This window comes from Rhineura floridana, chromosome 3, assembly GCF_030035675.1.
Source record: "Rhineura floridana isolate rRhiFlo1 chromosome 3, rRhiFlo1.hap2, whole genome shotgun sequence".
Lineage (NCBI taxonomy): Eukaryota > Metazoa > Chordata > Lepidosauria > Squamata > Rhineuridae > Rhineura > Rhineura floridana.
Window position 1 is genome coordinate 225,119,096 of NC_084482.1, and position 17,457 is coordinate 225,136,552.

At 47.8% G+C, this 17,457-nt stretch overlaps 1 protein-coding gene and 1 pseudogene across 4 annotated transcripts; one reads left to right on the forward strand and one right to left on the reverse strand.

The window, feature by feature from the left end:
* Window positions 1-1,446: 1,446 nt before the first annotated feature.
* LOC133381780 (alpha-1-macroglobulin-like) lies at window positions 1,447-17,457 on the reverse strand. 4 transcript variants are annotated; one of them, XM_061621241.1, is made up of 10 exons: window positions 16,894-17,457; window positions 15,722-15,785; window positions 13,723-13,891; window positions 12,751-12,835; window positions 10,852-10,981; window positions 9,523-9,637; window positions 8,506-8,615; window positions 8,086-8,241; window positions 2,776-3,000; window positions 1,447-1,652 (listed from the first exon to the last, which is right to left on the reverse strand). In XM_061621241.1, exons 6-10 carry the CDS (start codon window positions 9,563-9,565, stop codon window positions 1,554-1,556), a joined length of 633 nt encoding a protein of 210 aa, XP_061477225.1. In that variant the 5' UTR covers window positions 9,566-9,637; window positions 10,852-10,981; window positions 12,751-12,835; window positions 13,723-13,891; window positions 15,722-15,785; window positions 16,894-17,457; the 3' UTR covers window positions 1,447-1,553. The 4 variants fall into 4 exon arrangements, with proteins under 4 accessions (XP_061477225.1, XP_061477226.1, XP_061477224.1 ...); XM_061621242.1 differs by lacking the exon at window positions 15,722-15,785 and having other exon boundaries at window positions 10,852-10,975; XM_061621240.1 differs by lacking the exon at window positions 15,722-15,785.
* Window positions 5,767-5,885, forward strand: LOC133382702 (5S ribosomal RNA; annotated as a pseudogene).

Here is a 17,457-nt window from a genome sequence, read left to right on the forward strand (position 1 = left end):
TTGGACTCTCCATTGTGGAGTTCCTCAGGGGTCGGTTTTGTCCCCCATGCTTTTTAACATCTACATGCAGCCTCTGGGTGTCGTCATCAGGAGTTTTGGAGTGTGTTGTCATCAGTATGCTGATGACACACAGCTCTATTTCTCCTTTTCATCTTCTTCAGGTGAGGCTGTTGAAGTGCTGAACCGTTGCCTGACCGCGATAACGGACTGGATGAGAGCTAATAAACTGAAGCTCAATCCAGACAAGACTGAGACACTGTTGGTGAGTGCCTTCCACGCCCAGATGGTGGATGTTCATCCTGTTCTAGATGGGGTTACACTCCCCTTGAAAGAACAGGTTCGTAGTTTGGGGGTCCTTTTCGATCCTTCCTTGTCTCTCGACGCTCAAGTGGCCTCGGTGGCACGGAATGCGTTCTACCATCTTCGTCTGGTAGCCCAGCTACGCCCCTATCTGGACAGGGATGATCTCGCCTCAGTTGTTCATGCTCTGGTAACTTCTAGATTGGACTACTGTAATGCGCTCTACGTAGGGCTGCCCTTGAAGACGGTTCGGAAACTTCAGCTAGTGCAAAACGCAGCAGCCAGACTGTTGACGAGGACCAGCCGGTCAGCGCATATAACACCTGTTCTGGCCCGTTTGCACTGGCTACCTATTTGTTTCCGGGCCAGATTCAAGGTGCTGGTTTTGACCTATAAAGCCTTACACGGTGTGGGACCGCAATACCTTGTGGAACGCCTCTCCCGCTATGAACCTACCCGGTCACTTCGCTCAGCATCTAAGGCCCTCCTCTGGGTACCAACTCACCGGGAAGCCCGGAGGACAGTTACTAGATCTAGGGCCTTTTCTGTAGAGGCCCCCGAATTGTGGAACAGCCTCCCCGAAGAGGTACGCCTGGCGCCTACGCTACTATCCTTCCGGCGCCAGGTTAAGACCTGGCTATGCTCCCAGGCATTTTAAATGTTTAAATATTTAATGTCTATAACTTTTAAACTTTTATATCTTGTTTAATATATTATTCTGTTTTGTTGGTGTTTTACTGTTAGTATCTGATTTTATTGTGATATTGTGTATTTTAACCTTTTGTACACCGCCCAGAGAGCTATTTGCTATGGGCGGTTTATAAATGAAACAAATAAAAATAAATATATATTTGGGGACTCCAATGCGCCAGCCATTCTTACACAGAGGGAGCCAGGGGCTCCCAGAAACAGCCTCACACTCCAAAATGAGTTGCAATTATTCTTGAGCAGCTGAGAATGGATGTGAATGACCGCTGTTTTGAAGTGCAAATTCCATGTGAAGTTGGTTTATTTTATTGATTTCAGACAGGTTTATCTTCTAACAGAAGGCAAGATAATCTAACAGATTACATCAAATGTTCCAAATGAAAACCAACATCAGTGAAAAGTAAACCTTTTTTAAAAAATGTGATAACCTCTGTTCAGGTTGAAAGGGGCAGCAATCAGATCTCCTGTTTTTCAGATCAGCACCATGCATGGGGGGGGAGATGAACAAGTTTAACTCTTTCTCTTCCTGGTCACGTCCACACCACTCATTTAAAGGCTTCCTCCAAAGAATGCTGGAAAGTGTCATGTGTTAAGGGTGCTAGGAATTGTAGCTCTGTGAGGGGTAAACAACAGTTGCCAGGATTCTGTGGGGGGAAGGCATGTGCTTTAAAGGTATGGTGCGGATGTCACCAAAAACCACTTCTCCGAAGCTACTATTTGCATTTGTTGGAACCAGGAGGAACTTCCTTTGAGATGCAAGTTGCAGCTCTCCTCCCCCATATATATATATATTAATTTTTCTCTTCTCCCCACAGTCACAACAATGTTTAGACTTTCCTTTGGCTGAAATTTACATTACCAAAAAAATTACAATCAACGCTATGGTCAGTATGCCTGTATGCGAAGAGCCAAACTAGATTTGACAGTGGTTGCCTTATTGTGGGGATGTGGGATCTGTGTTTAGGGAGGCTGAATCGTCCCCCTTTCCTTCCTCCCTCCCCACTTTCCCACCCCATAATCCATTGCTCCAGGCACTTTTCCTAAGCCCAGCCCATCTCCAATGCTAGAGTCGGGTTGTGCGGGGAAAAAACAAAGGAATTCTGGTGGCTGATCCAGGGAGGCAAATGTGAGGAGAAGAAATCCAATTCCTCCCACCTGTGTGCACCTTTATGGGTTTAAAATGGGGACTCCGCTCTCTGCTTTATGCATGCACGGGGCAGTCACATGACAAAGTAAATACAGCTGCCACCATTATTTACTTATTTATTACATTCATACCCCGCCTTTTCTTTTCATGATAGAAACCCAAGGAGGCTTACATCTGGTTCCCAGGTGGTCTCCCATCCAGGCACTGACCGGACCTGACCCTGCTTAGCTTCAGCAGGGAGCTGGCCTCATGTGCCTTCAGACCATAGCCTGGGACCCTGGGATCATATCATTGTTGGCTCTGGTCCATAGAGCCCAGTATTGTCTATGCCAGGTGGCCTTTCCCTAAACCTGAGGGGTGGGGGCAGAGCTTGGAAAAGTTACTTTTTTGAACTACAGCTCCCATCAGCCGAATCCAGTGACTATGCTGGCTGGGGCTGATGGGAGTTGTAGTTCAAAAAAGTAACTTTTCCAAGCTCTGGGTGGGGGACAGTAACTGGAGCTGCCTGGGATTGAACCTGAGAGCTTCCCCGTTAGACTGACTTACATCCCCTTCCCCGGACATTCCCTCACTGTTTCGGCCCATGCCGTTGAAACAAAGGTTGCTCCATTCAGGCTTACCAAATAGTGAAAGACAACCTTCTCCTCTTTCATGACGTCTCGATTCAAGACATAGTGCACTCGGACTGGCTGCACATGACCGCAGCTTAACGTCCCAGAGATGGACTCGATGTGGAGGTAGCTTTGGCTCGGTGAGTAAAACCGTCGCACTGAACGAGAGGCACTCTCATGATCGGGACTGATCCAGTGCTCGTCAGAACATTGTGCTTCCGATTTATAATGTGCCTGGTAAAGAGATAACATAAAAAAGGGAAACCACAGATGCCCTGAAACTGAGGGAAATTAATTAAGTTGGTCAATAACAAAAGATGATCTTCTGTAATAGCCAAGGATGCTACTGAGCCAATCCAAACCTTCATGGAAGGATCCAATTAGTGTTAGTGCATTAGCCAGGCCTTGGCATGGTATGCGCTGGCCTTGACTGGATTACCAAATTAACACACAGCTGCCTGCATTTCTGTCCAGCACTCCTTTGCCAGGGCTGGGTCAGAGAGACGCTGTTGGAAAATTGGGAGGGCAGGGAGGCGGAATTAGCCTGTTGTCATTGCTATTCACCCAAAAGCTTCCTCTTAACTCAAGATTACAGTTGCAGGCAGGACAATGTCAACACAACATCAGTGTCCTTAAGTCCCAATGCATCTATAACAGCTTGATCTACCATCTCATTATCAACAATTCCCACAATTGTATTGGGCTGGAATTGAAGAACCCAGAACCAAAAGACCCATTAATTGCCATTCTGAATTCAAGAACCGTATTTCAGTTACCAAAATGTATACTGTAACTCCATTCTGAATGGCCAATAACTCCCAACGAGGAGTCCATTAACACCACCACCCTATGAGATCTCACACCTGTAACCCACTCTGAAGCCAACACTTCAGCTACCAACTCAGTTATTGGTACTGAATCCCAATCAGATAGACAAAAGTTCTTTTGGACACTAAATGTTGGGACATAAAAGGCTATACCATCACCCCATCCATCCCTAGGCACATATGCATAAATCAAGTGCCATTGGTGACACCTGGGGAAAAAATAATTTCACAGCTTTTGTCTGGAGCCAAGACAGCTTTTCATCACAACTCAATTCAACCATCAGAGGCACTCACATCAATTCACAGAATAAAGGGACAGACATTCAAGGAGCAATTTGATTTTCCACCATACTGGTCTGCAACCAAGCCCAAGCCATAACCACATAAGCAGCTCCCTTTGTTAAATGTTCCAGGACCACTAAATTTCCAACAGTCTTCAAAAATATAATACCCAAATCCCTCCTGAAAGCTCTACCCTCCATCCCACACAGTAACATCCAACAAGATATGATAGCACTCTTCAAGTACATGGAAGGTTGTCATATAGAGGAGGGCCAGGATCTCTTCTCGATTGACCCAGAGTGCAGGACACGGAATAATGGGCTCAAGTTTCAGGAAGCCAGATTTCGAGTGGACATCAGGAAAAACTTCCTAACAGAGCCATACAACAATGGAACCAATGACCTAGAGAGGTAGTGGGCTCTCCGACACTGGAGGCCTTCAAGAGGCAGCTGGACAGCCATCTGTCGGGAATGCTTTGATTTGGATTCCTGCATTGAGCAGGGGGGTGGACTTGATGGCCTTATAGGCCCCTTCCAACTCTACTATTCTATGATTCTATGATTCTAATAATGTTTGTCTCAAGCAGGGATGGGTGAGAATTTCGATTCAGTTTGCATTTCAAGCAGAATTTATCAAATTCACGATTTCCTAAACAATATGAGAACCAAAACACATAAATAAATAAATAAATTCACATTTATTAGAATTTTGGGATGCAGTTTGCCGACTTAATAGCATTTACAAAAATGCATTATGTTAGGGGAAAGCATAAAAATGAATACATGATGAATATAACATGCAAAAAAGCATAAAATGATGAGAAATGGCTTTGTCAAAACTGCCTACAAAAATGTGCTTATTTGGAGGAATTCGCACTAAAATTGTGGAAAATTTTCATGAGGATTTTTTAAAAAAAAAAATTGCAGATGGCTGTAGAAATGTAGAGAACTGAATTTAACATTTGAAAAATGAGAAACTGAGAGAATCAAAACAGGCAGATCTTCTATCCCTAGTCTGAAGTCTCCTGGCCACTCCACAGTCATCCCCTAAGTAAGACTCCAAGGAACAGTAATAAACAGCCACAAACTATCCTCAAAGCCTTTGTCTGAATTGCAGATCCACAATAGACCTGGACAGAACATCAACAGCATTTTCCAATTCCTAAATCAAGAAAAAAAATAGTCCCATTAACAAATCAAATGGAGTGGGAGTTTCATCTGTTTCAGGAACTCCCCATTTTAATCATTCTTCAGACTTTCTCAATGAGGACAATTATAATCACCACACTATATCCAGGGGCCCAGCATATCCTGCAAAAGATGGCGCAATCCATCCCCATCTATAAGGAGACAGCAATTATACAAATGAAAGGATGATCTGCAGCAAAATATTCAAAGTGGTCACCAGAAGCCCCCACATAACTCAAACCATCCGTAACAAAAATCAGGGCTGTGGAGTCGGTACTCCAGACCTTCGACTCCGACTCCTCTATTTTTCTACTGTCCGACTCCGACTCCACCCAAAATTGCTCCCGACTCCGACTCCACAGTCCTGACAAAAATAGCAACATTGGATCTCCTGTCCTCCTTGCCTTACCTTTCCGTAGAGCAGTATAACCCAGCAATCTAACGGCCAATATCTCCAAAAGCCAAGTTTTCTGTACGTAAACTAGAACAGGCTAACACCTGCAAACCACTCAATAAACATTTCAACGCCTGCCTGTCAGCCGCTAAACTATACATGTTCCAGCTCATTATCTCAAGGGCAAACATGCAACGTCTCTCTGAGTGCCCTAAAATCCCACAAGTGTGTTCCATGGGCAAGCCTTTTAGGTAGAGGACTTATCCTAGTCTGCATCTGTGTTGCAATTGCTTTTTAATATGTTTTTAAAGTCTACGGCCATGCTACCCTGAACACGCCCGATCCCGTCTGATCTGGGAAACTAAGCAGGATCAGGCCTGGTTAGTACTTAGATGGGAGACCGCCTGGGAATCCCGGGTGCCGTAGGCTTAGAGGAAGGCAATGGTAAGCCACCTCTGAATGCCTCTTACCATGAAAACCCTATGAATATATCCAAAAAGACCCATGAAAAAATGGAAATGGACTGCCTTCAAGTTGATCCCGACTCACAGCGACCCTATGAATAGGGTGTTCATGGTAAGCGGTATTCAGAGGGGGTTTCCCATTGCCTCCCTCTGAGGTTAGTCCTCCCCGGCTGGCTAGGGCCTGCTCAGCTTGCCACAGCTGCACAAGCCAGCCCCTTCCTTGTCTGCAACTGCCAGCTGGGGGGCAACTGGGTTCCTTGGGACTATGCAGCTTGCCCACAGCTGCCCAGGAGGCAGGGCATGTAACCCCTGAGCCACTCGCTGTGGGGGTGATCTTTAGCTGGCCCTTGACACACCCAGAAGACACGAGCGGGGATTTGGACTCACAGACTCTGGACTCCCAGCCAGGTTCTCCTCCCCACTGTGCTAGACCAGCTGTTAATAGATTCATAGGGTCGCCATAAGTCGTAACCGACTTGAAGGCATATAACAACAAATGTTTTTAAAGCTTCTTTAAAAAAGATGTTTTTAAAGCTTTTTTAAAAAAAATGTTTTTAGAATGTTTTGTTTTAATATGTTTTTAAGGATGTTTTGTTGTAATATATTTTAAAGTCTGTTTTTATGATGTTTTAGAATGTTTGTAGTGCTTTTGTTTGCCGCCTTGGGCTCCTGCTGGGATGTAGGGTGGGATATAAATCTAATAAAAAATAAATAAATTACCCACATCCAAATTCTTATCTGCCTCTTTCAGAATAATCATCATTTTTTAAGGTTTTTTTCCCCTTGGTCTGTTGTACAAGATATAACCTCAGCAATGCCATAAAGGCAACAACCTGCTCCTTCTTCACAACCAAAAGACAAACATCAGCTTTCTGCTTCTCTGCTAAGAACTCAGCTTCCGGGAGAAGGCGTTTCCCACACCTTATGCGACCCCAGGTTGCTGCTGCCTGACAAGACAACGTCAGATCTACTTACGTGCCATCATCAGTGGCTGTGTAATATCAACAGCCATTACACCAACCTCTGCTTCATCTCCGACCTATTTGCATGCCTAGCAACCAACACGGCGCTCATGAAAAAAACAGGAAAGCACTGCCCACGAAGACGCTGCCTGGGGGAAAGAGCGTCAAGGACAAACGTAGTGACTCCGTAGTGAGCAACACCTGGCTCCAGAACTGCATACACAGTCCTGCCCTTTGATGCCATTTACTTATTTCTATTCCACTTAGAAACATAGAATCATAGAATAGTAGAGCTGGAAGGGGCCTATAAGGCCATCAAGTCCAACCCGCTGCTCAATGCATGAATCCAAATCAAAACATTCCCGACAGAATAGAATACTTAATATATAAACATATCTCTAAGCGATTTACAGAAGACTAAAAACAACAACAGAACTTAAACAACAAATGTTACATTAGTACAGATTAGTAATAAATATGTTGGGTCTGCTTTAATTTGGATTCCTGCCTTCAGGAGGAGGTTGGACTTGATAGCCTTATAGGCCCCTTTCAACTTTACGATTCTAGGATACTATAAACTGGTATCAATTCCTTCTCCTTCTGACAGACCTCCCCTCTCAGCCTCCCTGCTCTCATCCAGGACTCCATACATCCACGCTGCTCTCACTAGGGATGGAAAGATCTGCCCATTTCAGATCTCTCCGTTTATCATTTTTCCAATCTTAAATTCAGTTCTCCACATTTCAGCAGCAATTTCCATGTTTTTTAAAATTCTCATGAAATACACATACACATTTTTGCAAGCCATTTTTTCACCCTATAATGCATTTTCACTCATACATTAATTTTTATGCAGGCAGCAAGGTGGAAGTCTTTTCCCTCAAGCTGCCCACGGCTTTGTCCCACTCACCCAGTTCCAGACTACAGCAGGTTTAAAATTGTTCCCCATATACTTTAGTCCCAATATAATCCCTGGAGACACCCTTTGGGTTGAAAAAATCCATTGATACTTGTTTGTGTTTTCACATTAACCCCCCCCCTACCTTATTTAGTTCCCAGTCCCCACCTAGAGCCAGAGATTGGAAAAGTTACTTTTTTGAACTACTACTCCCATCAGCCCAATCCAGTGGCCATGCTGGCTGGGGCTGATGGGAGTTGTAGTTTTAAAAAGTAACTTTCCCAAGCTCTGCCTAGACCACTCACCTGGATTGTGATAGATTCATCCGTGGACTTTACAATGTATACGGAAAACTGGGCCCGCCCCTGGTCGTCCGTTGTGTAGCTGGTCCTGAGTTTGAATACACGAATCTCAATTGTTTCGTTGGCCATTGGCACGTTGGCACCATCCACGAGCTTCACCTAGATGTGCAAAACCCAACACACACAGAGCAGCCTGTTTTACAGATAGAGAGGTACACGACCATCTGCAGGGTCAGTTCTGGCAGCAGTTCTGGGAGAAGGGTGGCGAGTTGAGGGCACACAAACAGCATCAGGATCCGAGATGTTGCACCCCAGGATGAGGTCCTGACCACCCCGGCCACTCCTGTTCCAGTGCATACAAGGAACGGGAAATGCTCAGGCGTAGAGGGTCTTGCATGGTGCTGACCTCTCAGCCTGCCTTACCTCCCCAAAAAGGGGGATCCCGGGCTTGTAGTAAGTGTCCACCCTTTCAAAGGTAATTGTGCTGAGAGTCGTGGTAACTGCGACGGAAGCCGTGCTGGTCAATGCCACCCCTGCCAAACAAAAGCGCCATAAGCAAGTAGTGTCGGTGGGAGAGCGTTCCACTCCTCCTTTCTGCCGCACCAGGCCCAAGCTCTCCAGCAGGCTGCCCTTTTGCAAGCGCTGTGCCTGGCCTCCAGTGCATTGGAAGCTTGCCGACCAGACTATTTCTCCTTCCACACCAGCAGTATTGTCAACCCTGAACGGCAGCAGCTCGTTCCCATCCCGTGCTCCCTGACCCGTTGAATGGGAGAGGCCAGGGGCTGGACATGGGTCCTTCTGCGTGCAAAGCGAATGCTCAGCTGCTGGACTATGAACCTAGGAGGCCGCCTTACACTGACTGAGACAGACCATTGGTCCATATACCTCTTTGCTGTCCGACACTGTTCTTCAACCTTGGGCCTGCAGGTGTTGTCGGACTACAAATCCCATCAGCCCCAGCCAGCTCAGCCGATGGGAGTCATAGTCCAACAACATCTGGGGACCAAGGGTTAAGAACAGTGGCACACACTGACTGGCAGGGGCTCTTCAGAGTCCCAGCCCTACCTGGAGATGCTGGGGGTTGAACTCGGGACCTTCTGCATGCAAGGCAGATGTTCTGCCACTGAGCAACAGCCCTTCACAGTGGGAACTGTGGCCAATGGGCCGGAGTCTCTCGCGTAAACTCAAAAAGGGACATTTTCTACAGTAGTTCACAGGAACATAGAACCATTGGTCCACCTAGCACAGTACTGACCCCATCGACTGGTAATGGTTCTCCATGGTTTCCCAACTGGAGGTGTCGGGGATTGAACTTGAGACCTTCTGAATGCAAGGTAGATGTTCTGCCACAGAGCTACGGCCCTTCTGTGGCCTTTCCTCGGTCACGCTGCCCTCCCCTCCCATTCTGCACGCACAGCCCTTCTGCTCCATGAAGCCTACCTGTGCCTTCCTCCGTGATTGTGCCTTCCACCTGGAGGTTCATCACATATCCCTCCCGCTTCAGCTGAAACTCCTTCGTTTTCACCACTCGAGAGAGACAGCCATGCCTGTCCGCCTGCATGGGAAACCAGAGAGTCACAGCAGGTTAGCGCTGAGAATGCTTTGGCTGACCACGCCTTCCTTTAGGGATTCTATAAGTCAGGGGTCCCCCTTTAGGATGCACACCTTAACATGGTGAGGGGGTTTGAGAGTGTCGAAGAAGCTGAGAGCAATGCCATCAGGAGTCTAGACCAAGAGGCTAGACTCCTAGCAGGGGCACCCAAAGGCAGAATGGTCAAAGCTGAGACACCAGACTAAGATGCATCCAGACTCAGAGGAAGGCAATGGTCAACCAGCTCTGAATATCTCTTACCACGAAAACCCTATGAACAGAGTAAAATGCAACACAAGATTGTGCTTGAAGATGAAACCCCCAGGTCAGAAGGCACGCAATGAAGATCTGAACAGGGTGGTTCATGACAGATGCTCGGAGGTCACTGATTCATAGGGTCGCCATAAGTCATAATCGACTTGAAGGCACATAACAACAAGAAGACAGGGGTTGCCAATGTGGTGACCTCCAGCTCCCATCCTCCCTGAACATTTGGCAATGCTGGCTGGGACTGATGGGAGCTATAGTCCAAGAACGTTTGGAGATCATCACTTCAGCTACCCCTGCTGAAAGTGGTTAAGGTGTTGTACTATGAACTGGGAGACCCGGGTTCAAATCCCCACACAGCCACGAGGCTCACTGGGTGACCTTGGGCCAGTCACTGACTCTCAACCTCAGAGCAAGGCAATGGTAAACCCCCTCTGAATACCGCTTACCATGAAACCCCTATTCATAGGGTCGCCATAAGTTGGAATCGACTTGAAGGCAGTCCATTTCCTTTTGCTGAAAGGGCATCATACTGAGAGCACATCCAAAGGATTAAATTCCACTGGATCTCCCTTACAAGTGCATCTCTTGACTTTACTGAGTCCTCAGCTCTCACCTTCTTCTCTCTCCTTGGCCCCATCTGCATTATACAGCTAAAACACTATTACACCACTTTCTACAGTCATGGCTTTCTGCAACGGATCCTGGGAACTGTAGTTTGTTGTAGGTGCCAAGAGGGGACATCCATTTCCCCTCACAGGGCTACGATGCATGGAGACAGGAGGATTAAAAACACAGTTCAGGCTCTACCTTCTCAGGTTTACAATCTAATCAGGCATCAAAATGAAAGGAGAAGAGGACTGGATCCAGTGTTCCACGCACTTTAGACGCTCACCATTCTCGGGACTCACCTCTCCGCTGAACTCTTCACACACGGCCTCCGACTCTGGCCCATAGCAGTGGCCTCTGCCACCGGCGTATGGCTGGCAAACACGAACATTCACCAGGCCAGGGACAGTCTTCCCATAAGTGTACCTGTAGCTGGAGACAGCCGCAGCATTGATTGAAAGACAGGATACAGGTGTATAGAGAAGCTCAGAAGATACAGCCCTTAGCCTACCTCATAGGGTTATCGTGAGGATAAATTGGAGAGGTAGGAGAGCCACCTTGAGCTCCTTGGAGGAAAGGGTGGGATGGATGGATGGATGGATGGATGGATGGATGGATGGACGGACGGACGGACGGACGGACGGACGGACGGACGGACGGACGGACGGACGGGTGGACGGGTGGAGGGATGGATAGATGGGTGGGTGGGTGGGTGGATGGAGGGATGGCTCCAGGAATGCCGGGGCCCTTGGGCATCAGCTTGCCCTGGGCCCCGGCATGTGTACGCATGCACACACGCACATGGCCCCCACCCCCCCACTTACCTGTCTGCTGTCTTTTACCATTGCCCTTAACAAAGATGGCGGCCACAGTTTTGGTAGTATGGTCGCAGGCTTGCACAATTTATAACCTCGACCTTAAAAGCAACAAACTGCTCCTTCTTCACAACCTACTGCTCCTCAGGTAGAGAAAAGGTCTTTTCCCATCACCTGCTACTTCCTGGTTCTTCTTTAATTGGGCAAGCTGGGTAATTGAACCTATGACTTTTTCCGTACAAAGCACGCACTCTACCAGCAAGATATGGTCCCTCCCCATATCGCTCCTGCAATATCTCCCTCAGCCACGTGACTAGTGGCAAAACGTGACTCGGGTCACATGCACACTACGCATCTAAAGCACTCTTCTACCACTTTGAAAGTCGTGGCTTCCCCCAAAGGATTCTGGGGCCTGTGGTTTGTTAAGGGTGCTGACCTCACAGAGTGACAGTTCCCAGCGACCTTAACAAACTACAGCTCCAAGGATACTCTACAACTGCTGATGTTGCGTAACAGTTCTTTAAATGTATAGTGTGGATGTGACATTCGCCTAGTATTGAGACTTAATAGTAAGTCTCCTTGAATAAAATAAATAATGGGCTGCCTTCAACTCGATCCCGACTTATGGCGACCCTATGAATAGCGTTTTCGTGGTAAGCGGTATTCAGAGGTGGTTCACCACTGCCTCCCTCTGAGGCTGAGAGGCAGTGACTGGCCCAAGGTCACCCAGTGAGCTTCATGGCTGTGTGGGGATTCAAACCCTGGTCTCCCAGGTCCTAGTCCAAGACTCTAACCACTACACCACACTGGCTCTCTTTTAAAGCCGCTGCTTTGATGATGATGCTGTTGATTTTATTACCCACCCCTTCACCCTGAGGTCCCAGGGTGGGTTACATCAGTTTAAAAATGTATCCTTAAAGACATTTTTTAAAACAACTTACAACCATAGACATCACAAATATATATATATATACCACCCTTTCCTCCAATATATATATGAAATGAAATGAACTGCCTTCAAGTCAATTCTGACTTATGGGCGACCCTACGAATATGGCTTTCGCGGTATTCAGAAGGGGTTTACCATTGCCTCCCTCTGAGGCTGAGAGGCAGTGACTGACCCGATACAGCTCACAGCCACCACTTTATGTCCAGAGCAGCTTCTCAAAATGCAGCCAAACGCTGCTCCCATTGCAGGACACTTATGCAGACCCACACCTAGGAGGGCTGCAGAGAGGAATACCCAAAGCTGGCGGAGAAATGAGGGCATGGAGTGGGAGAGAGAGAGCAGGGAGGGGAGGTCAGCTGGTATTGGTAATGTCGTCAAAGTGCTCAGTCCTTCAGTCCCACATCTGAAGGAGAGAAGCCCAGGCTGGTGTCACTTACACGCCGCAGACAGTCACTTCTAGTTCCTTGTCCAGAATCGTTATCCTCTTGGATGCCTTCACCAAAACCTCAAATTTCGGCAATACTGCAGAAAGGAAAGGAAATGTCAGGAGAAAGGAAAGTCATTTTGCTGGGTCTTCAACTCTCCTCTTTAAGACCCTGGAACAGTCTGTGATCACCCGTTCCTCTGCTGCCCCAGTAACCATCTTCCCAGTAACATATCAGATCAACCGTGATATGTAAAGAGGTTTATAATCCTGCACATGAAAGTAAAACCCTCAGCTTACAAAGGGCCTTAATCCTGTGTAAGTGTGCACAGAATTACAGTCAGTCTGCTTATTTATTTATTTTTTGAAAGACCATTAAAGAGAACATCTCCCATCCTTGGCTTTTCCAGCCAATGCCACGGAGGTCACGCCAAGTCATTCCCAAGGAGAACTTAAAGGCTCGGCTGGTCACCTCTGCTGCATTTTTATTTTGCTGAAAGACACGCCCGATCTCGTCTGATCTCATAAGCTAAGCAGGGTCAGGCCTGGTTAGTACTTGGATGGGAGACCGCCTGGGAATCCCGGGTGCCGTAGGCTTAGAGGAAGGCAAGGGTAAACCACCTCTGAATACCTCTTACCATGAAAACCCTATGAATATATCCAAAAATAGCTTCATAGGGTCGCCATAAGTCATAATGGACTTGAAGGCATATAACAACAAAAGGGGCTATAGAGCCTGCTTTCCTTTCAAACCGGTGCAAAATTCACAAGGGGACTTGTTTTTGTCATTAGGTGCCTTCAAGTCGATTAAGACTTATGGTGATCCTATGAATCAGCAACTTCCAACAGTCTCTGTCATGAACCACTTATAGGGGGAAAATAAATAAATAAAATGTAATCATAAATATGCCATAACCAGCCCCCTGCCCGGAGTCCTTGCCACCTTGTCCCCGAGCCTGTGTGGGACCTCTCCTTCCTTCCTCACCATATTCGTCCACCTTAAAAGGATGTGCCACCTTCTTTCCAGAGGCTTTTTTCACCACCACTGTTTAGGTGCCTAGGGGGGACTCTGAGGCGAGAGGGAAAAAGAGCTGGGCCAAGCCCGACGTCAGCTCCACGTCAGTCCACTGAAACAAGCGGTTCCTCTTGGGGTCCTGGAAGGAAGACACCAGAGAAAAGGGGGTCACGCAAGCCACTCAGGTTAAAAGAAGGGGATAGGGTACCAGTTGCTGCTGCTCCTGCTGGCTCCAAACGAGACAGGGCTGAGCCCTCTCCGTGCCCAGCAGGCTCTGTGGCTTCTGCAAAGTCTCACTGGGCTAATGGCACCATGTAGGGGTTGGCATCCGGGTGGGCGATGTGGCCCTCCAAGCCAGGGTTTTCCATTGGCAATTAACCAGCGATACCAACACTCAAGAGGGTTTATTTGAAGAATAATGAAAACAAATTCACTCCTGAGGAGACGGAGGAAAGGAGGCAGGCAAAGCCTGCCCCAGTTGGCCCCTACAGTATATTTGTAATTTAAAAAGAAGATTTTCCAACCCAATCTCAAAATAGGCAGGGAGGAGGAGTTTGTCAGATCTCCCCAGGGAGCCTCTAAGGGACTAGCTTCAGCAGGACTGGGGGTCTTCCAGTATGCTTTCTCCACACTCCCTTGCAGCCAGGAGCGGCTCAACTTCCACCCTAACAGGCCACATTCGAGCTCCGTCCCCTTTAACCTCTTTGTTATTTCATTCTTTCTAAATTCCCTGAGTTTTCTCCTGGTATCATAGAATCATAGAACAGTAGAGTTGGAAGGGGCCTATAAGGCCATCTAGTCCAACCCCCTGCTCAATGCAGGAATCCAAATCAAAGCATTCCCGACAGATGGCTATCCAGCTGCCTCTTGAAGGCCTCCAGTGTCGGAGAGCCCGCTACGTCTCTAGGTCATTGGCTCCATTGTCTTATGGCTCTAACAGGAAGTTTTTTCTCATGTTGTCGAAATCTGGCTTCCTGCAACTTGAGCCCATTATTCCGTGTCCTGCACTCTGGGATGACTGAGAAGAGATCCTGGCCCTCCTCTGTGTGACAACCTTTCATGTAATTGAAGAGTGCTATCATATCTCCCCTCAATCTTCTCTTCTCCAGGCTAAGCATGCCCAGTTCTTTCAGTCTCTCCTCAGAGGGCTTTGTTTCCAGTCCCCTGATCATACTTGTTGTCCTCCTCTGAACCCGCCTCAGTTTGTCTGCATCCTTCTTAAAGTGAAGAGACCAGAACTGGACACAGTAGTCAAGATGCGGCCTAACCAGTGCTGAATAGAGGGGAACTAGTACTTCACACAATTTGTACTTTAGAGCCTTCTGGAATGGCAGGTCTGAGCTGGCCATCCAAAGATGTTCTGATGCCTGTAGCACCCCCAGTTGGCGCCCCCACATCCCCATTCACAACTGACGTGGGAAAATTGGTTTAAGTAGCATAGTCATGGGAGAAGGTCCTAGCTGTGGCCCAGTGGGCAAAATCTCCCTTTTGGCTGCCCTTAACGGTTTCCCCAAAACTGCTCCCTTAGGCGAATGCCATCCTTTGCTTCCTTGAAGGGTCCCTGCAAAGGGTCTGCAGAAACAGGTGTACTTATATGTACACCCCCCCCAAAAAAAACACCCCACCTTCAAAAGACGTGAGTTTGACTTAAGTCATATGCTGCACCTGTGGGCCTCTTAAATTCTTTAATATCAGGGAAAGGGACTCTGAGTGGGGATGGGAGTGTGGAGCAACATAATGCAGCCATGATGGTATGACGGTCAGAGGTGGGGTGGAGGAGGCGAATGAGCCACGTACCTGGATGTAAACCAGCGGAAGCTGTGGAGGCAAAAGAAAACCTTGGAGGGCAGTGGTACTCAGGGCCGGTGGTGCTCCCCAACCATCATTTGAGAAATGCTGGGTTACGCTTTGGGCCTCACAACAAAGACGAAAGTCCCACCCGCCTGTCTACAAAGGATCCACTCCCTACCTGAGCTGGCTGGATGTCGCTCCATCATAAAGAGGAGACGCTTCCAGGAATGTCATCACAGGCCCTGTGAGGTGATGGGCACAAACAGTGAAAACAGCCTGCTAATGAACCCTGAGAGAGGGTGGGCACCAGCACCCCCTTTGCCCACACAGCTGGGGGACCAAGGAAGTGTAAAAAAATGCTTCTCAAATGTGCTGCTATGTTTTCATCTGTGTCTGTGTTGGGGGTGGGATTGTGTTGTTTAATTTTGTCGTTTATATTTACTCATTTGGGTCCCTTCTCATAAAAGTATCCTGAAGCCATTTCACAACACAAACATCAGTAACAATAAAAATACTACACAATTTCACATATAAAAACATATATATAAACAGTTATGTAATTAAAACCACTTTCATATGTTACATTTTCACATGTAAAATCGCTTTCATGTCCAATGCAGATACAGACTGGGATAAAGATCTCCACTTACAAGGTTTGTTGCAGTGTTTCAATTTCATTCTATTTGTAAACCACCTAGAATCACAGAATAGTACAATTGGAAGGGGCCTGTAAGGCCATCAAGATCAACCCCCTGCTCCATGGAGGAATCCAAATCAAAGCATCCCCAACAGGGGGCTGTCCACCTGCCTCGTGAATGCTTCCAGTGCTGGGGAGCCCACCACCTCCCTCGGTCATTGGCTCCATTGTCATAACACTCTTAACAGTTAGGAAGTTTTTCCTGATGCTCAGCCGAAATCTGCCTTCCTGCTTGCTGGGGCTGATGGGAGTTGTAGTTGCTGTGCAAGGCATGCAAGAGGTAGCTGGATACCCACCTGTCCAGTTGGCTTAAAGTTGGATCCCTGAATTGAGCAAGGAGTTGGACTCTATGGCCTTACAGGTCCCTTCCAACTCTGCCATTCTATGATTCTATGAAATTTTGGCATAGGTGGCTCTGCGGGGGGGGGGGAGGCCTCTCGGGACCAGTGGCTTGTTTCATCATTCTCCCCACACACACACACGCCCTTTTTTACTGGAAGAAGCGTTTTACTTGCTTGTCCCTCCTCAGAAATGCCCTTTGCCCCTTTCTGCACTCTGTTGATGCCCCTCAGTAATCCCCCCTGTGTTTTGGGCGTCCACTCGCGTGCGTGTGTGTGCATATTTTCATTTTATTTTTTATCAGAAATACTTACCATTCACCGTCTCATGATGGTCCAGCAAACCTCTGGCTGCTCCTCAGCAGTGCAGCCCAGCGGGAGACGGACAGCTGCCCTCGTCGTCGGGGCCCGCAGGTTCCCCGCAAACACACCTGAAACACAGCTCAGTGGTAGAACACCTCCTCGGCCTGTTTTGCCTGGACAGAGGAGGTTTGGATCCGGCACCACCTTCCCCCCTCAATAAAATTAAAATGTATTGCTTTTTTTAAAAAGCCATTGTTGAGGGCTGCCTCCTAAGGACTTTCCCAGAAATGGAGGCTGGGGGTTAACCCTTCCAGAGTCCGACTCTCGGGCGGGGGGGGGGGAGCCTCTCTTGCTTTCGGCAGGAGGCGAGGGGGTGGACTGGAGACCAGACGGAGGGAGGGGACGGGGGTCTCAAGCTTTGCTCCATACGGAGACAGAAAGATAGGGAGGGCTACTAGTGCCGCGGGGATCCTCTCGGAGACGACGCACTTTTCCTCTTGCTTTTGCAAAAGTTGGGTGGAGCGGGGGCTCCATTTTTAGCCTGGGGTAGAGTCCATCTCAGGGTTAAAGACGCAG

Bases quoted from the DNA above. Each gene is read 5' to 3' on its own strand.
- LOC133381780 (XM_061621243.1), bottom strand. From the start codon at position 9,565: ATGAACCTCCAGGTGGAAGGCACAATCACGGAGGAAGGCACAG. The intron at 8,616-9,522 runs GTAGGCTTCATG...TTTGTTTGGCAG, and splicing joins AATCACGGAGGAAGGCACAG to GGGTGGCATTGACCAGCACG. The intron at 3,001-8,085 runs GTGAGTGGTCTA...TCTCTTTACCAG, and splicing joins ATGAATCTATCACAATCCAG to GCACATTATAAATCGGAAGC.